The following is a 24,214-nucleotide window of genomic DNA, read 5'->3' on the forward strand; positions in this document are numbered from 1 at the left end:
GACAGAGGTTTAGTTGGGGGAGGTGAGAACGTTCTGGAGACAGACCATAGGGATGGCTGGACAACAGTGTGAATGTACGTAATGCCACTGACTGTACACTTAAAAGTGGTTAAAATGGCAAATTTTGTGTTATATGCATTTTACCACAGTAAAAAACAAAATCACTATATCCAGGCTCATTCAGACCAATTTCGTGGGAATCTCTGGCTCAGGCCCCAGCCATCAGTGTTTCTAGAAATTTCCTCGGGGGATTGTCATGCCAGGATTGAGACCCACTAGGCCAGACCTTCAAAGCAACAAGCAAAGTGAATGACCTATGGAGTGGTCAAGGTGGGGGCAGAGGGGTCACTTACCTCCAGTCCTCTGACCTTTGTCTGCTACCTCTCTGCTCACTCCTCTTGGTCCCCAAGGAGGCTTAATGCCACAGCCCTTTCTTCGACTTCTTTTTTAATTTTTTTAAACATTTTTTCATTTTTGAGAGACAGAGTGTGAGCAGGGGAGGGACAGAGAGAGAGGGAGACACAGAATCTGAAGCAGCTCCGGGCTCTGAATTGTCAGCACAGAGCCTGACGCGGGGCTCAAACTCAAGAACCGCAAGATCATGACCTGAGCCGGACTTGGACGCTTAATCGACTGAGCCCCCCAGACGCCCCCCTTCCTTCCACTTCTACCCAAGAACAGCACACCGGGGAGAAACACAGGTCAAAGAATCGACCACATACAAACCAAATTAAATAAACTTGTTATTTTAATCTTTAGCAAGACAAGAGCAAGCAGTGTGTGTGTGTGTGTATGTGTGTGTGTGTGTGTGTGTGCGTGTGTGTGTGTGCGTGTGTGTGGTGTGTGTGTGTGGTATGTGTGTCTGCGTGCCACCCCATTTGTGGAGTGAAGAGGGGGCAGGACATAATTACAGATGCTTTGAGGAAAAAAAGTTCCTTCTCTTGTTTGAGGCTGAGTCCTTGGTGACTCACCCCTCACAGCATCTGAAGCTCTCAGGACATTTCTGTCTTGTGTCACTGACGGCTGTGTGCTGAGTGCCTACTCTGGACCAGCTGTGCTGGGACCCCAGCTTTCTAGAATGAGGAAAGGCAGGGACACAGAGAGGAAGGAGAAATTTAGAAGCATGTGTATTTCAATGATTGAACTATGGATAATCTGGACCCCCCAAGTACCCCCTTTGCTTTCTAATGCCCTTGCCTAATGCCTTTGCTCCCGTTTTTCCTTTTGGAAAGCAGAGCCGGGACTGGGGGACGCTCAAAAAAAAACCTCAATCACCAAGATAAATAATATTTTGGGGCCATCGTTGAAAAATAGAAACGAGTGTTAAAAAGTCCACGATGAGTGAAATGGCAAAATTGTCAATAAAGTGAGGATCAGACTCCGCCTTTCCATGAGCTGACCTCGCTCTCAGCCTGGCCCTGGTAGTTTACGGATTTTGTTATTTGTTTCAATGTCGTGTTAAAATGTCACTTATCGTACAATCGAGGTTTCTTCCAGGACTGTCTGAAATCTTGTACCCAACCTGCTGCGTCCCTCACCTGCCTCCCCTAGTCCCCACCCCTGCTACAAAGTACCCTTGACAATGGAGTTGCCACATAAAATACAGGACCCACGGCTTCATCTGAGTTGCAGAGGAGAAATACTTTTACATAAAATTATTCATGTATCTGAAATGCAAATGTAACTGAGCGTTATGTATTTTAACTGCTAAGTCTGGCAACCCGGCTTGTTACATACCATCCCGTCCCTCCCCCGATGCGTGGCAGTATCTAGTCCCATGGCAACGAACCCGCCCGCCTACACATGCGTGTTGTACCCTCTAAAAGCGACACTCCAGGGCATGAACACGTGTTTCTCTAGAATGTTCCTCCTGCGGTTTTCCTTCAGCCCCTTGACTTATCCATTCAGTCGCTGAGCCTGACTCTAACGGCCCAGGCCCCGCTCAGTCGCCAGAGCACTCTCCACGCAAGGTCTTCCAGCGTGCAAGACCCGGACATGAACTTGATGCCAAAGCGGCCGTGGCGCGTGGGGAGACGGGTGACCCTCTGTGGCGGGCTTCATCCTCCCTCCCCGCTCTCAGGGAGCAGAGCCAGGGCGGTGGGCCTCCAGCCTAGATCTCGCTCTCTTCCAGAATCTCCTCCATGGTGTGGGTCAGGGTGAAGTCACCGTCGCTGCTCTCCGACAGGCTGCTGCCCCGGGGCCAGGCTGCGTGTCCCCGCGGGGGCCGGGCGCCCAGCCCCCCCAGGCCCTGCATGGTCAGATGCAGGAGCTGCCCACCGCCCGGCGACGGCTGCAGCTTCTGCAGCGTCCCCTTGCCGTCTGCCTGGGACAGCTTCTTGGGACATTTCCCCAGGAATCGGAAGTTCTTCTCCAGGACCCAGGCTCTGCAGCCAGAGTCGCGGGCGAGCAGGAAGCGGACCCACTGCTTGCGGAGCTCAGCCTTCACCTGCCGGGGTGGGGGGCGGGGGGAGAAGAGGGCGGGTCACTGTCCTGGAGTCACTTGGCCGTGTGTGTCCTCTAGGTGATTACTGCGTGGCTCCTGTGTGCCGCGGGCGGGAAACTTACCTCCTAACTGGGGAGGGGGGTGAGCAGAGAGGAGCAATTGAGAAGCACAGGTGTGCAGGGCGGAGGGTAGTAACAGCCAGGACACGGCACGGCAGTGGGGCGAGCAGACAGAATTTTGAGATACGGTGTGCCGGAAAGGACTGTGTCGAGGTGTCATAGGGCACCTGCTGGTGGACAGGGCGCCCCCTCGCGAACACAGAGGCGGCAGCAGTGAGCAGGAGGGAAGCAGGTTTTGCTGTGAAGAAGCTTCCATTCTAGTGGGTGAAAGGGGGCCTGGGAATTCCACCAATTCCTGAAGCCGAGAGAAAACTGTCTCCCCTGCCCTCCCCCCTTTCAAGCCTCTTTCCAAGGCTTGCAAGAATATTAATAATAAAGATAATAATATTAATAAAATTAATAATAAAAGCTATCATAGTTACCAGGTGCTGCGCTGCCTTTACCAGAAGATCAGCAAGCCCCGGGCGATACTACAGGGCAGGGATGGGTAGTATTCCCATTTTACAGATGAGAAAACTGAGGCTCAAATGGGTACGGTGCCCTGATGGACTCTGGGTTGGGTTCTGAGCCCTTCGCTCATCCCGACGCCTTTGCCGATCCGTCTAAGCTGCCTCGTGCTCTCCTTACTGGGGGCCCACAGATCCACGTGGCTCCACTACGTGCCTGTCACTGCACACTCCCCCCACGGCACCACCACATAACCAGCCACCTCCAGGACGGACAGCGGGAAGCCAGCCCCGGGCCTCGCTGGACCCTGGCTGGCCGCTCCAGAGACGTACCTCTCCATTGGCAAAACAATACTGCAAGGCCACGAGCAATCCCTGCAACCAAAGGAAGAGGTGGCGTGAGGTTTGACTCAGTCCAAGATGTGGCTGAGAGCCCCCTGGAAAGCCCAAAGCCCCACCCAGTCCTAGAAGCTTCCAGAAGAGGCAGACAATTACAATGCTAGCGCCAACCAGATTCGTCATACTGTTTATGTTAACCTGGGTTTCACTGCGATCTCTTCTCACTTTGACCCCCACCACCCACACCAGCCCAGACGTTCGCTTAGATGCTTGCCGGTGAATGGTGAGTAAATCCCAAAGACCCTCTATTATTCATTCAATTGTACGAATTATTGTACAAGACCACTACCCCGTTTCTATTTGTCTGTAATGAGCACTGGCTAACATTTTTGGCCTGAATTTTATTCTTTCCTTTTGGGAGCTGACCCTCCCCTACTCCCCTGGCTTCTGGCAAGGCTGTTGATCATGGTCCCCACAGTCCCCACAGTCCAGGATCACCACAATAATCGGCCCATATGGGCATCAGACCCAAGCAGGGACAATCTGAGTTCTTTTCACTGGGAATGGAAAAAAAGGGTTGAACTCTCTTCCCCGTGTTTGCCAACTGAATACCGTCCACGTAGGCCTGAGACCCTCATGGGCATCTTCCCAGCTGCACGGAGGGGGCCTGTCCAAGGATGAAGACAACAGAGAGAAAAGCAGAGGCTGGAGATGGTTAAGAGGCAGATTTCCTATTTTCATTCGAGTTCCTGGATCCAAATATGCCTGATCCTGAAATTTTCATTTATGTGAGTTAAGAAATACCCCCTTCTCTTGTCAGAATGTGTCTTTTGAAAAGATAGATTGGGGCACCTGGGTGGCTCAGTCTGTTGGGCGTCCGACTTCGGCTCAGGTCATGATCTCACCATTTGTGAGTTCGAGCCCTGCGTCGGGCTCTGTGCTGGCAGTTCGGAGCCTGGAGCCTACTTTGGATTCTGTGTGTGTGTGTCTCTCTCTCTGCCCCTCCCCCACTCACGCTCATCTCTCTCTCTCTCAAAAATAAATATTAAAAGGGGGCGCCTGGGTGGCTTAGTCGGTTAAGAGTCCGACTTTCGCTTAGGTCATGATCTCGCGGTTCGTGGGTTCGAGCCCCGCGTCGGGCTCTGTGCTGACTGCCAGCTCAGAGCCTGGAGCCTGATTCAGAGTCTGTGACTCCCTCTCTCTCTGACCCTCCCCTGCTCACGCTGTCTCTCTCTCTCTCTCTCCTAGAAATAAATCATTAAAAAAAATAAATAAATAAATATTAAACAAAATTTTAAAAAGAAAAGATAGATCATTTCATGCCAGCAGTTTCTCATCACGCTTAGATAAAATAAAATCTCCTCACCACAGAAGGGACTCAAGGTGACTTGGGCTCTGTGTCTGTGTCGCTGACTTCATCTCGGGCCATGTTTACCCTTAACCACTGTTTTCCAGCCCTACAGGCCTTCTGGTTTCTTCCACCGTCTCTAGCTAATGCATCAGCTACCTGTTGCTGTAGAACTCGGTGGATCAAAACAGTAAAGATTGATCGCCTCGCATACTTTCTATGGGCCAAGACTCTGGCAGTGACTCAGCTGGGTATTTTGGCTCAGGGTCACCCTTCCAGTTATGGTCAAGATGTTGGCTGGAGCTTTAGTCTTCTGAAGGCTTGACTTGCTTCCAGGATGGCTTACATGCCTGGCAAGTGGGTGCTGGTGGGTGGTAGGAGGCCTCGGTCTCCCCCATAGAGCTGTTGAATGTCTTCATGACATGAGGCATCCCCCAAAAAGGGGCGTTGATCCAAGGGAGCAAAATGGAAGCTACACCCCTGGGTAACCTGGTCTCCAAATGTCTGGCACACAAGAGGAGCTCAGTCATCTCCATAAAAGGAATACGTGAATGAGTGAATGAATGCATGAGTTGATTTCAGTAACTTACTCCTACAAGAGTCTTGCCTCGTTCAATGTCAGACGGTTTCTAAAATATGACAGGACAGTTTCCTTTCTGTTCTCTCCCTAGTCATTGATAAAGAATTGCGGGGGCGTCTGGGTGGCTCAATTGGTTAAGCATCCGACTCTTGGCTTTGGCTCAGGTCATGATCTCGCAGTTTGTGGGTTCGAGCCCCGTGTCCGGCTCTGTGCTTCAGATTTTGTGTCTCCCTCTCTCTGTCCCTCCCTACTCGCTCCCCTCAAAAATAGATAAACAAATTTTTTTAAAGAAAAAAGGGCTTGGAAGAGTGAAGGACCCTCCAAGCAGTTGTTCAGTCCATGCCAATTCCCACCAATACACTAAGATATGAGCCACCGGATTTGCTCCCGCACATCTGCCCACCACGCTCTCACGCTCTCCATATGCTCGGCCATATGGAGGGGAGCAGGGCAGGGGTGCTCAGAAGGAGGGAGGTCTCTGGCCATGCACAGGCCCTCAGTGTGCTTCCTGCCCTAGTCTGGCTCCTCATCCTTCTCAGCGGTGCAGGGGTGGGGGCGGCAGAGCTCTAGCTGCAAGACCAAAGGGTCCAGCATGGTGGTGAGTGTCTAGAAATGGCCCCAAGGATCTCTTCCCTCCCTGTAGGCATATGCTACTCCTTACTGGAAGTGGTAGACTGGTTTTTCTCGCCCTCCCTTCAAATCTGGGATGACCCTGTGACTCCTTCTACCAGTACAATATGGTGGAAGAGACATTCTGGGATTTCCAAGCTTACACCTTAGGATGCTCCAATGTGTCTATTTTCTCCCTGTTTGAACATTTGCTTTGAGGATGATCCAAGAGTCTGGCTCTCAGGCTAGGAGATGCCCATGATATATGGAGAGCCCACGTGGAGGAGAACTGAAGTTCTGTGATTAAGAGCTCTCAGCGGGGCCCCGGCCAACAGACCGTGTCAAGGTCCAGCCATGTGAACGGGTCATACTGGATGTTCCAACCCAACCGAGCTTTCAGATGTGTGCAGCCCCGTTCAAAACTTGCATCTATCAAAAGTATCACCCTTGGGGCTCCTGGGTGGCTTAGTCGGTTAAGCGTCCGACTTTCGCTTGGGTCATGATCTCGCGGTTCGTGGGTTCAGGCCCCAAGTCGGGCTCTGTGTTGGCTGCCAGCTCAGAGCCTGGAGCCTGTTTCAGTCTGTGACTCCCTCTCTCTCTGACCCTCCTCTGCTCATGCTGTCTCTCTCTCTCTCTCCTAGAAATAAATAAAACATTAAAAAAAAAAAAAAAAGTACTACCCTGCAGGTCCAGGTGGCCCAGCTTATAGAATCATTAAAGATAACACGATTCCTTGCTTTAAACCATGAACGTTTGGTTATAGAATCATTAAAGATAACACGATTCCTTGCTTTAAACCATGAACGTTTGGAGCAGTTTGCCAAGTAGCAAATGATGGCTCCCTTGCCAGAGAGGTCTGATAGGCTGATACTTCCTCAAAATCTGTCTGCCATAGCTCCCCATGAGCATCTGGTCTTCAGATGGCCTTCGGTGTGTAAGATCCTTGGTTCATATGACCAATCAAGCCCTCAAAGGAAGAAAGACCCTCAAATACTAACAGATAGAACAGTGGTCGCTTCTTACTTTGTTGATGTTTCTAATTTGGGGTTCCCTTTTATTTTTTAAAAAATTTTTTAAACATTTTATTTATTTTTGAGAGACAGACACAGAGTGCACATGGGGAAGGGACAGGGGGCGGGGGGGAGACACAGAATCGGAAGCAGACTCCAGGCTCCGAGCTGTCAGCACAGAGCCCGACACGGGGCTCGAACCCACGAACCGCGAGACTGTGACCTGAGCCGAAGCCGGATGCTTTAACCGAATGAGCCACCCAGACGCCCCGGGATTACCTGTTAAAGATCAACACTTTTAATCGGAAACCCAAAGTATTAAAGCTTAGCCATTGAAATCCCCAAAAAGATTGAAATCAATTAAACATGGTTTCATAATGGGAAAAAAAAAAGGTTAACAATGGGTCAATGGGTCTTGTGTCTCAGCTCAGAGCCACACAGAACTCAGCTCTAACAGACGGAGAGAGGAGCCACCGTCCAACTGCCCAGACTGCATGCCCCAGGCTGTGTCTCTGGCCTTCGGTGAGTGTGCAACGGACAGGCACATTCTCTCTTCTCTGTCCCAGAATCCCAGAACTTGGCTCCACCTGGAGGCAGTGGCTTTAAGGCTGTGATGAAGGGATTGGGGGCACCTGGGTGGCCCAGTGGGTTAAGCATCACACTTCAGCTCTAGTCATGATCTCACAGATCGTGGGTTCAAGCCCCACGTCGGGCTCTATGCTGACAGCTCAGAGCCTGGAGCCTGCTTCGAATTCTGTGTCTCCTTCTCTCTCTGCCCCTCGCCTGCTTGTGCTCTGTCTCTCCCCCTTTTTCAAAAATAAACATGAAAAGAAAAAAAGACAGTGGTCCAGAGAACATGGGATTTCCTGGTTGGAATCCTCACAGAGCACCGGGAAGACATCATGGCATAGTGCTCACCAGCAGAGGCTTAACCTCTGCAAACAAGCCCCATCTCTGCCGACCTCTGTCACATGCAATTTCTCCTGAGTCTTCTTTCAGTAATGTGATAGGAGAATTTCTCCTCGCAGTGATAATGGGAGGGTTCAATGACATCGAAAGTATTTTGGGAGATCGAAAGATATTTTCTAGGGTTCCAGTTTCATTCCTCTGCTGGTATTTTACTATTTTTTTAGTTAATTCCTTGGTGTTTTTTTCCAGAGATTATAACATGTACCTTTACATATCACAATCTTTATCGTGCTAATAGTAACATAATTTTAGCAGAATATAGAAATCTTCCATCAATATAGCTTCATGCCGTCCTTCTTGTGTGATATCACTGTGATAATATATTAGATGTTTATAATGTAGTGTATAATGCTAATGCAGTTTATAATAGTTATTTTGTGCAATCTACTGTCTTTTTAAAACAATTGTTTTAGTTTATTTTTTGAGAGAGAGAGAGGGAGGGCAGGGGAGGTACAGAGAGATAGAGAGGCAGAAAGAGAATCCCAAGCAGGCTCTGAGCTGTCAGCACAGAGCCTGATGTGGGGCTTGAACCCCATGCAGGGCTTGAACCCAGAGACTGTGAGATCATGACCTGAGCAGAGATCAGGAGTCAGATACTCAACCGACTGCACCACCCAGGCACTCCCAGATCGGTTCTTTGTTTATAATTTCTCTCTCTGTACTAAGATTTTCTAATCGATGACTCTTTGTCATCATATATACATTTATTTCCTTAAACATGGTTTCTTTTAATGCTTTGAACATATATTTTTTTAAAGATTTTATTTTTAATTAATCTCTATACCTAATGTGGGGCTCACATTTATACCCCTGAGATTGAGAGTTGCATGCTCTACCAACTGAGCCAGCCAGTTGCTCCGGAACATATTTACAATAGCTTCTTTGAAGTCTTTGCTTAAGAGAACTCTCAGAGCGTTTCTATGGACTGATTCTCTTTTTCCTGAATATGCATCCTACTTTCCTGTTTCTCTGCATGTCTCATACTTTTTTTGTTCAAAACTGGAAGTTTGGGGTCGCATATTGCAGCAGCTCAGGAATCCGGTTCCCTACTCCCCACCCCCTGGGTGGTTGCTGGCATTTGTTTGTTTAGTAATTTGCCCGGCCCACCAGTTCTGTGACTTCTCTCTCCCCCAAAGCGCACAGCCACGGATGTCTGTGCTCATTTCAAAACCTTTAGGTTTTGTGTTTAAGTCTGGCCTCCTGGCCCCGTTTATAATAGCTTAACGACTAGGCAATGACTGGTCAGAAGTTGTGCTCACCTGCCTTAAGCCAGTAAAGCTTCCACACCCTTTGCTCATAGATCTGCGTGCTGCTTGGGAGACCAATTCAAAGTTTAGGCAGTTTCTAAGTCTTCTGTGGCTTTTGTTTTCCCATGTTTGCTGGGTGTGTGTGCAGGAACTCGGCCAACGATGTGTCCATATCTTTTCTGGTCTCCCCCAAGTGTGTGCAACCTTTTACATGTACACAAGCCTCCAGCCCACCAGAGAGATATGTAGGAGGTGATCAAGGCCCATGGCAGGTGTCTCATTCCTCAGATTCCTCCTGTTAAAATTCTACCTACCCCACCAGGCTGTTTCTCGTCCCAGCTAGGATCACCACGTCAGCCCATGACATTGTCATGCCTCCATCCTTTGCCACTGAGATCACTGCTGTATCTGACAATGGCCAGGGGTGTGGGCTTTTTCTGCTCCCTGATTGATCGACCTCAAGTCAGCCCCTCTCTGCAGCGAAGTTCCTTACGGACGGAGAAGAGGTTGGAGAAAAAGCGCACACCGGGCTAAACCAACAGAGCCCACTGTTCTCACTCAGATTTCGTCATTTTTCTCGAGTAAACTCTTCCCAACCTTTTGTATGCCTTTGGCTGGATTCCAGGGTCTTCAAGTGGTTGGTGTTGACAGGTTTGTCCAATTTTATTGTTGCTTTTGGGGGAGGGTATCTGCCAAGTGCCTCTCTTCTCCCTTCCAGAAGTCCTGCCCTATATTAGCGTTTTAGAATGATTAGTCCCGAGGTTACCACTGTACGGGGCCTCTGCCACCAGCTGTACATGTGGTGGTCACCTGCATTGATGACCTTTGCTACCGAGCCATGCCTCTCAGCATTGATGCCCTTGTGTGGTCTCCTCCCCTTCAGTCCAGGCTGGGTCTGGGGTTTGCTTTAAATCTTAAAATGCAGTGGAAATATCACCACTAAGTGTCAGGCTTAGGCATTTAGAAGGTCTAGAAGCTCCTTCTTTTGTGCCCTTGGGAGCCCTGAACTGCCACATAAGACGTTCAGCTTTCCAGCTAGGCAGAGCAGGGGAAAAGAACATTATAGGGAGTGAGAAGCCCTAGGATGATACGGAACTGAGGAATGCGGCTGACAGTGAGAAACAAAGCTCCAGAAATTTGACCCAAATAAAGCCACTCCAGCCAGCCCCATCCATGTGAGCCTTCGCTACTCAGGCACCAGATACATGAGTGGTGCCGCACCCTGGAAGCTCCAGCCCCAGGAGGCATGCATGGAGCGGAGATGCTCCATCTGCCATCCTCACGATGCCCCACCTGGAATTCTGGTCCCCAGAATAATGAGAAATAATAAAAATTATTGTTGTTGTGAGCTACTGGGCAATGGATAACAATTTAAGGAATGGATAACTGAAATATCCAGGTGGGACTCTAGTTTCAGCCCCATCTAACACATCTTGACACAGCGTCAAGGTTCAAGAGCCTCCTGGTCTCCACTCACTGGTTCCTACTGAGTTGTGTTACATGTTATATTCTGAGTATGTCACCGGAAGCCTAGACAATGCTTGTTTTGCTCAATGCCCTGCAGAGAATCCAGCAAAAATAGACACTTAATAAAAGGCTTCACGGTGATACTCAGAGTTAATACGATTGTGAGTCACATGAACTATTACTGCCCAGGAGACAGACCACTTTCCCTTCTTAGTCACTTAGTCATGCTGGCAGGAACGAGGCAACACTTTGGTCTACCCACCCTTCTAATGCCAAAGGCCCTCACTAATAGAGCCCGCTGGCACTACTTCTACCTGTGGGCTTTCCCGATTCTGAGCCTGCTTGGATCGAGAGCATTTTGTTTTCACCAAAGCACAGGAATCCTGGTTCGGACGCCTACTTACGTGGAAGGAGCTCAGAGTCAACTGAATGAAGAGTCGTATAAGTTTTGAAAATCCTTCAACTTGATCGTCGGTGACGAAAGAGAAGAGAATCTCGTGAACGCCCAACAAAGGAATGAGGACCAGCGTCGACTTTGCCAATCTGCAAATGAAACCCGAAGAGCTGTCACGAGGCCACACCGGGAATAGGCAACGTTTCCTGCTCTTCTGTGTGTGATTTTATGGTAGCTCTTATCCTACTGACAAATCTTCCAGTTTGTCTCCCTGGCTACACGTTGAGTATCTTGATATCAACGTGGTCTTGTTTACTGATGCACCCCTACACCTGACCCACGGCCAGATGTTCAGAAAACAAACATGAGTTGAACGGATGGATGGATGGAAGAATTCTCCTATATAGATTACGTTAGACATATCATAATCTATAAACATCAGATTATGTTTTGCCTGATGGATAGATTTCCACGTGCGTGTCTCTACCCTGGGACACTACACCACTACCATGTTGGACAGATTTCCTATTACCTGGCTAGCAAGAGCCTCTATTTCTTTGTTTATTCAGGGCTTCCAATGCCAGTACTTTACTGAACCTGAGAAGGGAAAGAATATGATGTGTCCGGGGTCCCATAGCAACTAAGTGACAAATCCAGGCCTGGAAGCAAGGCTTCTGGCTTCACACTCACACCCTTCACATTCCATGGAGAGCTTGACCATTAGCCTCCATGCTGCCTCACAGCCCCAGGACGGCAAGGCTGCGGGAAATGAGAGACTGATTCTCCTCATAAAAAGTGCTGTGTGGAAGCTCCTGTTGTATACACTCTACATAAAAAAGACAAACATTCCTTTCTACCACCCATGTGCAAAGTGCACAGCTGGGGCCCAAGCATTCCATACCGCATACCAGTGGTTCCCAAACATGGTTTGCCATTAGAACGCCTTAAGAAACTTAAAAAGATAGGTGATGGATGGATGGATGGATGGATGGAAGAATGGATGGGTAGGTAGATAGATAGATAGATAGATGATAGATAAATGGATAGATAGATAGATACAGAGTTGATAGATAGATGTATATAGATAGATGATAGATAATAAACAGATGATAGATTATAGATAGGTAGATAAATAGATAATTGATGATAGGTAGATAGGAAGATAGATAGATCGGGCGCCTGGGTGGTTTAGTCGGTTAAGCATCCGACTTTCGCTTAGGTCATGATCTCGCGGTTCGTGGGTTCGAGCCCCGCATTGGGCTCTGTGCTGACTGCCAGCTCAGAGCCTGGAGCCTGTTTCAGAGTCTGTGTCTCCCTCTCCCTCTGACCCTCCCCTGCTCACGCTGTCTCTCTCTCTCTCCTAGAAATAAATAAAAATATTTTTAAAAAAAGGAAGATAGATAGATAAATAGATGGATATGTAGGTAGGTAGGTAGGTGGATAGATAATAGATAAATGGATAGATAGATAGGAAGATAGATAGATGATATGTAGATAAATGGATGGATAGATAGATAGGCAGATAATAGATGATAGGTAATAAATAGAGCTAGCTAGCTAGCTTCCTGGGCCCTAGTGTTGACCTCCTGAAGCAAAACCTCTGGATGTTTGGTCCTGGGGCTGTGAATTTTTAAGGCAGTCCCCATGGGATTCTGAGACACAGCCACATTTGGGAATAATTGCTTTTCACTACTGAGCTTAATTTAAAACTAACTACATTAGCAAAAGTGACTCATTCAGGGTACAAACAGAGCTACTGTCTTGTATACACACACTGGAAAAAAAAGAGTTTCATCATAATGACTTTTTAGCCCAAATCACTTGTCTTAAAGGGCCAGACTTGGAGAAGTCTCTTCCCTGCCGAACCCCACGGACTTAAAGATGTAGGAATGTCACCAGATCACGGCAGTGTCCCTAGAAAGGTTTAAGTGTACCCAAGAAAGTGCGAAGTATGGATCCTGTATCTGAGAGACATTCAAGTGTAATGTTATCAAGGAAACTAAAAACCTCACCTTTGTGCCCTGGAAAGACCTGAAGTCATAAGAGAAGAGCAGAGGGGCCTCCTCCCAGGCCCATGGGCTGTGTATCCAAGGTTGCGACTGACCAGGGAGGCTGGGAAACAGGGACCCTGGCGCTCTGGTTCTCCTGAGTCTTGCTTTCTCTTCTCGACTCCACGCCCACCCAGGCAGCAACATTAAAGTGCTCCCAAGCACAGAATATTTCAAGAGATTTTCTTGTTTTTTTAATTTCCTTTTTTAAAACGCTTGGGTCGGGGTGCTTGGGTGACTCAGTCGGTTAAGTGTCTGACTTCAGCTCCGTGGGTTCAAGGCCCACATCAGGCTCTTTGCTGACAGCTCAGAGCCTGGAGCCTGCTTCAAGTTCTGTGTTTCCCTTTCTCTCTGCCCCTCCCCCGCTCATTCTCTGTCTCTTTCTCTCAAAATAAAATAAAGACATTAAAAAAAAAAAAAGCTTGGGTCAGAGATGGCAAAATGGCGGCCGCAGGCTGTACTTGGTCTGCAGACAGTCTTTACTTATGCAAAGGGGGTGATTTTTGTTATCGGAGCCATCTTTAAATAATAAGGAGAGTTTGAGCAAAGAGGTCCAGATTTCTGGCTTCTTTTGAAAAATGGGAGAATCTAGCTATACTGGGCCTGAATTTCTGCTTGGTAACCATCGGCTCCAGCCTCAGGATAGCTGTTTCTTTCTAGAAGGAACATGTGCTCCAGGACACTCAACCAGTCTACACTACTCACTCACCTTCCTTGATTGGCACCCGGAAGTATCTGAGTCTGCCAGGCTTGCTTCGGGTTATCTGAGTTTCAAGGACACATACGTACATACTCGGTTGCAGATCCGTGTCTTACTCTCAAATTATTCTTGGGACCATGCATGCTATGACATTACGTGTTTCGAATAAGCTCTTTATTTTGGAATAAATTTAGATGTGTAGAAAAGTAGCAAAAATAGTACAGAGAGTGCCCACATACACTTCACTGTTTTCCCTCATGTTAGCCTTGTATAACCACAGACCATTTGTGCAACATTGGTATGTGGCTAGTAACTATACATCCGGATTCCATTTGGATTTCACCAATTTTTCCCACGGATGTCCTCAGCACGTGCCAGAATCCTGCATTTAGTATGGGATGATCTTTATTTTTTATTTTTAAAAAATTTTTCTAATGTTTATTTTTGAGAGAGAGAGAGAGAGAGAGAGAGAGAGAGTGTGAGTAGGGGAGGGGCAGAAAGAGAGGGAGACACAGAATCCGAAGCAGGTTCCAGGCTCTGAGCTGTCAGCACAGAGCCCAATGTGGGGCTTGGACCCACGGACCACGAGATCATGACCTAAGCTAAAGTCGGATGCTTAATCACCTACGCCACCCAGGCACCCCAGTATGGGATAATCTTTAAAGAATGAGCATCTTTTCATGAAGTTTTAGGCCGTTTCGATAACAAGCAGATCTCTGGATGGATGTCAAGAGATTCTCTGTTCCTCACCTCATTCTGACTTCTGCTTAGACAGAACCCCATGAGTGTCCCTGGCCGAATGGAAATCCATAAATGTCTATCACCGTTTATGCTTATGAACTGTATTTATGCTTATTTTTCATCTATAGCCAGTTGTTTATTTAAATTGTTTGGTTTGTTGCAGTCCATCAGCGATCCAACAAATATTTATTGACACGGGCCAGCGCAGTGAGAGAGGAAGGGATGTCACCAAAGGCAGTAGAGTACAGGACAGTATCTGGGCCTGGGTTCAAATCCCAGGCCCACCAGTGACTGGTCATGTAGCTTTGGGCAAACTATTTCACCTCTCATCCATAAAAAAGAGGGTTCTACGCTGACAATATAATACAAAGTGTTGAAATATAATATAGTATTATTATTAATAATACAGTCATTTTTTAAAGACTAAAAAATAATACAGTCATTTTTAATGATGTGTGGCAAATCCTCAGAATGATGGTATCTGACACTAGGTGAATGATCGGTAACACTTAGCTATCAATGCTTTCAAAGAAGCCATCTCAGAGAGAGGAACCCTCTTGCATGGCTGGTGGGGATGCAAACTGGTGCAGCCGCTCTGGAAAACAGTATGCAAGTTCCTCAAAAGAATTAAAAATAGAGCTACCCTATGACTCAGCAGTTGCACAGGTAGGTATTTATCCAAAGGATACAAAAATGCTGATTCGAAGGGGCACATGCATCCCAATATTTATAGCAGTGCTATCAACAATAGCTAAAGTATGGAAAGAGCCCAAGAGTCCATTGACTGATGAATGGATAAAGATGTGGTATATATATATACACACAGACACACACACACATACAATGGAGTATTACTTGGCGATGAAAAAGAATGAAATCTTGCCATTTGCAACAACATGGATGGAACTAGAGTGTATTCTGCTAAGCAAAATGATTTCATTCATATGTGGAATTTGAGACATAATAGATGAACGTCGGGGAAGGGAAGCAAAAATAAGTTAAAAACACAGAGGGAGAAAGACCATAAGAGACTCTTAAATACAGAGAAGAAACTGAGGGTCACTGATGGGGTGATGGGGTGAGGGGAAGACTACATGGGGGATAGGCATTAAAAAGGCACTTGTTGGGATGAGCACCGGGTATTATACGTAGGGGATGAATCACTAAATTCTATTCCTGAAACCATTATTAAACTCTATGTTAACTAATTTGGATTTAAAAAAAAATAATACAGAAGCCATCCCTGCCCTCGGGTTGCTTTATAACCTCAAAGGTCAATTTTACTTCCATTTGTGACCCTGTTTTTCATCTTGAAAGTCTTTTAAGAGACGGCTTTGGGGTTCAGCAGGTTAAGAAATGATTCTCCTTTATGAATTCATCCAGAGTTCTGCCCCACACACCACGTGCAAAGTTAAGGCCTCCAGATCCCCCTGAGCGCTGGGAACCACACACGTCTGAGACCACGCTGAGTGTCAGCAGGTGTCTCCCACCTTAGGGGGCCTGGGGCAGCTCTCCCGCTCCAGGCCAGGCAGGTGGACTATGTAGCCTTCCTCCGCTCGAATGGTGGGAACTCAGACACACGCCTAGGACTACAGAAGTTTCTCCAACTCCTAGCAACTTGCCTTTTTTGGCAAGACCTAAATAGATGTAATTTAAACCTTCCTAAAATATACTCCTGGAAGGGAGGCCGAATCTTGAGAGCCACATTCTGAAGGTTCTCAAAATCTGGGAGAAGTGGAAGCAGACCTGTTTCTACCAGAGTTTGGACAAAATGCACTGGACCCTCCGCCCCTTCCTCCTCACCCTAGCAGAGGGGGACGAAGGAAAACAAATCTGGAGGGGGAACATGGAGGTGGAGGAGGAGACCCCCTCCAATGTCAAAGAAGGCAGTGGGAGCCGGGGAATAGCTGATGACCCACTAGGGGTGAGAGAACTTAGAAATGAGGGCATTCACACTGTTGGGAGAGAAAAATGGGCAATTGCCTCATCGATGCTGTAGGATTCTCCAGCCCAGGCAGTAAAGTAAGGTGGATTGGTGTGGCCTGGCTTTTGCTAATTACTGAGCATAAGCTACTTAATTGTACTCCATTCTGCACGAAGACAGGGTAGGTAAAGGAAAGCAGACGGCGGACCAAAATGGTGGAGAAGATCACCAAGGAGTGGGAAGTCCCCTTACTGAAGATGACACATGATCAAAAAAGTTTGGAGACCACTATCTGGGAGAACTCCAACGGAGGCCTTGCAGAAAGGGGTATTGAGGCTGCTTAGAAACACATCTGCCATAGTCCTGCCAGAAAATTCCATGCATTATTTGACTAGAGCATCTGATGCAGAGGTCCTGCACTTTGTTTATCAGAATCTCTTGGGGAGCTCCATTAGGAGTCCACGTGGCGGGCCCCATGCCACACTTACAGAGTCTGAATACCCAGTGGAGAGCCTCACAAGTCTATACTTTTGGCTGGCTGTCAGTTGATGCTTACAAGCATCCAGAATGGAAAGTTACTGCAGGGGTGCTGTGGGTCTGGAGCACGGAGAGAGCCCCTGTGGTACATGGTGGGTTTTGGGGCTACCAAATAGCAGGGTGCAGGCTCTCAGTCTGCATGGAAAGTGGCATCTTGGGAGCTGTCTGCTCCCTGATCTGTCTGTGGGGAGTGCTGTTCTCTTTCCAGTTTCCCAGATGCCCCAGCGTCCCCTGCACCTGGTTGGTGAGAGGGCTGCCCTCCCTCAATGGACCCAGGGTGGGCGGACTAGCACAGCTCGGACCATGGTTTTGGACCTCCACGCTCACAGAACAGTTAGAGGCTAAGTCTTGGGAAAAGGCCAAAGAAGCTTTGAGCCACTTAGAGTCTCCACCAGAGGCGCCAAGAGAGTGGACATGGGTCTGTGTTGTCCAGACCAGCCCAAGTGCCCTGGGGAGAAGGGTGTTTGCAACATATTTGGGCTAATTACAGCATATGTTTTGCCAGTGGAGAACCATGCATGTTTATCCTTTGGGACCTCCTGGAAGAAGGGTTTGAAGTAGATCGGACTTGGGGGTCTGGATCCTGGGCAAACACCATTGACCACATCTGATTAGACTGAGAACCCATATCTATGACCTTCTTTGGTCTTCCTCATAAGCACGAGATGGGTCTCATGTAACATCCCCATATTCCACATCAGAAACCAGGCCCAAGGAGCCAAGTACCTTGCCCAAGGACACTCAGAGAATCTGGGGCCATGGCCAGCATCAACCCTCCCGATGCACGTTCACACCAATATACTAGTCCTTGGGGGCTGGAATGTGTGGTCTTTGTAGAGTGGGTCCACATTGTGCCTTTATTTTGTTCCAAGATCAGTGCCAGGCACATGGTAGGTGTTCATTAAATGTTTGTCAACTAAAGGGGAAATCTACCTTCCCAGCACATGTGAGTCAGGCTCAATTCTAGCTTTAGAGAGAAACAGAGCTCTCACTGTCCCCTTCATGTTTCTGCTGATGGCCTGCCATGTGGACTAAAATCCTTACCCTTAGAGTCCCTCCTTTGGCTCAACCAAATGGCTCAACCACCCATTCTTTGGGGGCATTTTAAGCTTCCTGCTACGGGGAATGTGTGTACCCTTGACTACTTGCTTTGTTTCTGTGTGGCCAGAAGGTCCTCATCAATTGCAGAAAACTCCCACGACCCCATGACACCTTTTAAGAGGGTCTCTTCCTGATACTCTTGTCTTAGGAGATAGACATACTGATGTAGCTCATGCCCCTCTTCCCGGAGCATTAACCAGGACATCCGGAAGGGGTCAAAATAATCTTGGACCACTGGGTACCAACCTCAGCCGACTCACCTGTATTTATAATCTCTGAAGCACATTTGATGGGCTTTGAGCTTAGAAATGAGAAGCTTGACAATTTTCAGGAAGATGAAGAAATTGACCTTGGGGAAAAAAAGCAGATATGGGTAAATAAGTGATGGAGTCTATGTGCGTATGAATATCAAGGTCATCTGGGGCCTGGTCATTTGATCTTTGTCCACATAAGCCAGGGGAAATTTGGCAATCGACCCTTCAGGTAGTACGTGCCGGTGGTCATCCCCACTCTTCCTCAGGCCATCGAAATGCATCCGTGCATTTTTTAATTTAATCCTTATAAGAACCCTCTGAGGAAGCTACACTATTTTTATGTTGTGATACAATGAGAAAACAGAGGCACAGAGGAGACAAGTACAATTACCAAGTTTGACAGCTGGTAAGTGACTGAGCTGGTACTTAAACACAGCTTACCCGATAATTACCTTTCCTTCCATTAAACAGAAAACCCACTGCCTCCCTTCTGTAAGGAACACCAGCCCTATTGGTGTCTAACCTGAGGTTTTGTTGCTGCCACGGAATTTACTGGAAAATGCATGTTCTCCACTCCCTAGACTCTATTCCACACCTGTCATGGACTTGCAAAGTTCAATCTTATGTCGTCAGCTTTGGCAGAGATTTTTAACCATGTCTGCCAATTCTTCAATGCTGTTCCCTCAAAAGGCAGAGCCTAATTTCCCTCTTCCCTCTGGTATGTGAGCCAGGCTTAGCTATGTGCATCTAATGAAAAGAATATGGTGACTTTTGAAGTTAGGTCCTCAGAAGGATGGTATCCACCTGGTTCTCTCTCTCCCTCTGGGGAAAGTCAGCCGCCATGTTGTGAGGACACCTGAGCAGGCTGTGGAGAAACCCACATGGGGGAACTAAGTCTTCCTACCAACAACCAGCACCACTTGCCAGCCATGAGTATGAGCCACTGGGGAGCTGATTCTCCAGCACCGGTCAAGCCATCAGATGGCCGCAGCCCTGGCCAACACCTTGACAACAAACACGTAAGACATTGTGAGGCTCCTGGAGAGGCAGAGGGGCAAGAGTTCGAGTGTGGGTAGGGCTTGGAGAATGAGAACAAGATCTGTGAAAAGTGAGGCTGGATTAGGGGTGGGGAACCAGCTCTTGCAGAGCCTTTGCATGGTCATAGGAAGGAGTTTAGGTTTTCTTCTGAGAGCAATAGAAAGCCAGTGATGAATCTCAAGCAGGCAAGTTACCCGATCAGATTTGTATTTCTGAACTTCAGAAAGATCATTTTAGAAGCTGTGTGGAAAACGGATTGGAAGAAGGCAAAACCAGAGGAGGGGAGACTAATCAGAGGAAGATGATGGAGAGGTGACGTGAAGCCACAGCCACAGTGCATCAGTGATGGGAAGTAGGAGATGGATTTGAAACTTTTAAGGAGTTGGAGTCAAATGGCCTTTGTTAGTGGTTGGATGTGAGGTCAAAGAGGACCACAAAATCTCTTGGTTGATCTCAGATGTGCAGTAGTACCATTCAGCTGAGAGTAAGCCCATGGAGGAAGAAGAGCAGTGTGGGGAGAAGGGGGAGAATTCCAGCTGTTTTGGATACAAGAAATGTCCCAAGGCAGTGAGATATTTATGTCTGGATCTCAGCAGAGAGGTCCCAGCTGGAGCATGGAGCCAGCCCTTGAGGAGGCAAAATTGTCCAGAAAGGCTGTGCAGACTGGGAGAAAAGAGTTAAGAGACTTACCTTGTAATGAAGGGAATGGCGGAAGTGGAGACAGCAAAGGAGATTGAGAAAGAACAGGCCAGGGCAGTTGGAGGAAACCACAAGGAAGTGGTGTCCTAGAAGCTCATGACTGAAAGAATTTTAAGGAGGCTTAAATGCTACGTGAAATTTAAGCAAAATGAGACTGCATTTAGCAACAAGGAGTTGAGAGAAGGTGCAGTTCACAGCGGGGACCACAAGGCAGATTGCAATGCTTTGTTCTGTGAGCTGGATGTAAAGAGGGAGACGGCCAGTGTAGACCACTTTGAGAAAGCTTGGCTGTAAAGGGAAGCAGAAGGATAGAAGAGTAATTGGCAAGGGATACAGAATGGAGATAATGCCTCCCCACTTTTCTGTGAAGGGCTGGGTTGGGGGTTACAGTTGTTTTTAAAATGGAAAAGGCAAAAATGCCTCTATGCAACAAAGAAAGAGCCAGTGGAGACGGTGATTGGGTGACAATTAATGGAGTCTACGAACTAGAGATCAAAGTCTCTACGAACATGGAGTCACTGTCGTACTAATGCCCCACCCCCGCCTGGAAACAAATCCCTTGAACCATGTATTGAAATACGAGCTACAGAATCCAACGTGTACCTTCTGAGATTTGCCTTATTGGCCTCAGGAGAATCAGTGCTCAAAGCTAACGGTCTACAGGTTCAGGCAAGAGGCTATTTATCCCAACCCACTAGCCAGCAAGAATGATGGAGTTTCCCAGCCAAGGAATATTTAGTAACAGAGCACTTAAATACAAACTAAATGCAACCAAGTAATTTATTTCTTTAATGGGATATCTGCTTTTCCTCATGAAGAGAAAACGCTGTGTCCTTGGCTTAGTGATTTGTTGAACTCAAGCATTTTTTCTTACAAAGTAAGTTCAACTGGGGAAAGGCACAGATTTCAGCAAATTCATTTCAGTCAGGACTGTATCCTAGGATATGAAGGGTCGTGATGGGGAGGATGGGCATCAGCCAATGGGCCATAAGGAGGAAGCACTGCCTCAGTGCCATGGAATTGAGCACCAGCCTGGTTGACCAGGGAGCCTGTGTTCATCTAGGCGTCCCACAAGATAAGAGTCAGCAGGCACATTTGGGTGGTGTGTGCTCTTCATTTGTGCACAAGTAGGAAAAGGGGTGGAATGAGGAAATCTTTCAAGAACCCAGCCAATTCCTCTTAGATCCTGTGATCAGAATGGGGGTGCTTGGGACCCCAGATACATAAGGTTCCCTTTCAGGTCCTAGACAGTGCAGAATGCATGATCAGATATAAGATTCTTGGTGACACTCTTTTGGCACCGCAGCTCATGCGTTTAGATCCTGTGCTGGAAGAGGTGATGGCTAACATAGTAGGGGGCTCAGAAGTAGGCTTCATCTACCCCTAAACTTCTCCACTTATCCCCAGTCCCTCCTCTTCTGGCCTGCTGTGTGGATTAAAATGCCTGCCATTAGATTAGAGCTGTTCCTCTGGCTTAAAAGACTTCATCCCCAGAACCCTGCTGAAGTGTACACATCACATAGGAGATAAGGAACACTTGAGGGGGGTGCTTTCTCCATATTTTATTCATCCACGTGTCCATTTTTACAATGAATAATTCAATCACTTGCTTATGATCTGAGCTACTTTCACCATGGGAAGCAGAAGACGGGATGCATCAAAGCTAAGTTTTAATGGGGTGGGAAAACGCAGGGTATGGAGAGATTCCCACTGCAACTCTTAGAGCATGGAATATGGAAATGAGGAGATGTTTCGAGGATGTGGAATGCCCCTGGGTTCTTGGTGAGATGGAAGACCCAAAGAGGGACAAGATCAGCGAAGCCTAATTTTACTGATTTCTCAACTTTGCCAAGTCCTGAGGCTGCCAGGGAAGAGCCAATAAGAACGAATGAAGGCATCTGACTATATAACTCCATAAAGTCAACAGATGGTTCCATTCAATTCACTGGCTCAAAAAAGCTGTTCAACTGGCTATTTAGTTTGGTTGATCTATTAACTCCAGGAATTACGGTATGGATAGAACAATCTTGCACAATGTATGTATTTTGTAAACCCTGAAGGTTTGAACTAATCAAAGCTTTATGGATTTTCTACTGGGAGCAGAGGAGCCTGGGATATAAGAGTATACCATATTCCAGGATGGTTCTATTCTTTTTTTATGTTTATTTATTTATTTATTTTATTTTGACACAGAGAGAGAGAGGGAAGAGAGAGAGAGAGAGAGAAAAGAGAGAGAGAGAGAGGAGGAGGAGTGGGGGAGAATCAGAGAGAAAGGGAGAGAGAGAATCCCAAGCATGTTCTGTGCTGTCAGTGCAGAGCCTGACATGGGGTTCAGTCCCACTAACTGTGAAATCATGACCTCAGCTGAAATCAAGAGTTGGACGCTTAACCAACTGAGCCATCCAGGTGTCCTAGAATGGTTCTATTCTTAATGTACACTCAAGGGTAACAGGTTAATTTAAGTAGTGGAGTCTTTTATCCTGAAGAAGATGAGAATTCTCCAATTTCTACATCTCATGAAAGGCCTACAGAGCATCTGAACTGCTCAGGCTGTCATATTACGGTTATTTCTAAAACACAGAGAATCCAGTAGGCAATAGATAAGAGTCAGGTGTGAGGTCTGGAAACCCAGAATGATGTTCATTCACATCAGCCCAGATGCTGATCTCTAGACGCAGACCCATTCTGGAGGCGGTGGGGGAAGTCCAGCTATAGTAACGAGGATGCTCACTGGGGAGACTGAGTCTGGGGACAGAAGACGCTCGGTTCCCATGCAGAATTGGCTTTTCCCAGAAACCTCTGCTCCATCCTCCAGGAAATAGGAACCAGACTCAAGTTTGGAAAAGGTGAAATGAGATTTCGAAGGGCCATGAAATGCCAAATGCTATGAGCAACATCCTGATTATATGTTATTTTTAGTATCTCAACTTAGCTAGAAAATCCATGGGGTCAAGAAACTCTTTTTGTTCCCCCAAACACAATAAAGGCTTATTATTATTATTATTACTATTATTATTAATCCTAAATACTCTATGACCATGGGCGAGGGGGACCTCTGCCCCATGCAGACATTCAGGGGCCCTGGCTCCTTCCACGTGTGGTTCAAGGAATTCTATTTTGGAGTTTGGGTTACAGTCACTAAAGTCAGAGGAAAACTGTAACATATAGTCTTCTAACCAAGCAGGAAGGCAATTATTGGCTCAGTCATGGTCTGATGAATCTCAAAATCACAACTATTAGATTTTGAACTAAGGGCAAAAACTATGCGAACATTCATCTTTTTGTCCCCTGAAAGAAATTAGTATGGAGCTAAGCACACAGCTGGTGCTCAATAAATGTTTCACGAAGATGAAAGAGAGTGAATTCATGTGATTCCAAAGCTTAGGAAGCCCAATGAGGAAGTTCTGTTTCCATCAATCTAGGGTAGAGCCCAGTTTGGGGGGCAGTTTTGTTTTTTCCCCAAACCTCCTGAGCTATTCTGTACAGCCAACTGTCTGGTTGAGGGTTCCTCATTCTCAGCCCTCTTGACATTTAGGGTGGGATAATTCTTTGTCGTGGGGGTTGTTTTGTGCACCAGCATCCCTGGCCTCTATGCATTAGCCGCCAGTAGCACCCCTACCCCAGTTGAGATGATTAGAAATATCTCCAGAGTTGCCCAAATGAGGGGACAGAATCACCTTCAGTTGACCACTGGTCTCGGCCAGCTCTGATTTTATACATGAAGAAACAGAAGCCCAGAGAGGTCAACTCATTTGGCTCAGCACACCAGAGGTTAGCCACAAAGCCGGCACTTCATGTAGGGTATACAAATCCCACTTTCCTGGGAGCATGTAGGATCCTAGAGCTGGTGGGGGGAGGAGGGGAAGACTTCAGGCTCCGCATCCTATTTCTTAGGACAGAGTCCCTCCTCTTGGAAATTGATAGACATGAACAATCCAAAGCCTTTCTCTGTGGTCCACATCAATGTTTTACCAGCTTTGACTCTGATGTTCTTCCTTGTGACCGAAAGGAATTTCTCTCATTTCTACTCAAGCCCATTTACCTCCCGTCCAAGCCCCTGTACACAGATGACCATAGTTTAGCAAGGTCCTCTGTAAGATCTTCACAGACCTGAAGACGATTTTGAAAGTGTCCCTTTCAGGTATGCCTGTTGACTTTTCCTTAATTTGAGAGGATGAGAGATTAATAAAGAGCTTAGTCT

General features: G+C 47.2%; 1 protein-coding gene across 1 annotated transcript in view; it reads right to left on the reverse strand.

Annotated features, from left to right (window-relative positions):
- Positions 1-2,110: 2,110 nt before the first annotated feature.
- GLP2R (glucagon like peptide 2 receptor) overlaps positions 2,111-24,214 on the reverse strand; it is a 52,961-nt gene continuing 30,857 nt past the window's right edge. Inside the window, exons 10-13 of the mRNA XM_039231642.1 lie at positions 18,283-18,371; positions 10,982-11,120; positions 3,342-3,383; positions 2,111-2,446 (exon numbers count right to left, since the gene is read on the reverse strand). Of these exons, the coding sequence (XP_039087573.1) occupies positions 2,111-2,446; positions 3,342-3,383; positions 10,982-11,120; positions 18,283-18,371 (606 nt within the window). The remainder of the gene's footprint in view (positions 2,447-3,341; positions 3,384-10,981; positions 11,121-18,282; positions 18,372-24,214) is intronic.

The sequence above is a fragment of the Hyaena hyaena genome, unplaced genomic scaffold, assembly GCF_003009895.1.
Source record: "Hyaena hyaena isolate Hyena2069 unplaced genomic scaffold, ASM300989v1 scaffold_58, whole genome shotgun sequence".
Lineage (NCBI taxonomy): Eukaryota > Metazoa > Chordata > Mammalia > Carnivora > Hyaenidae > Hyaena > Hyaena hyaena.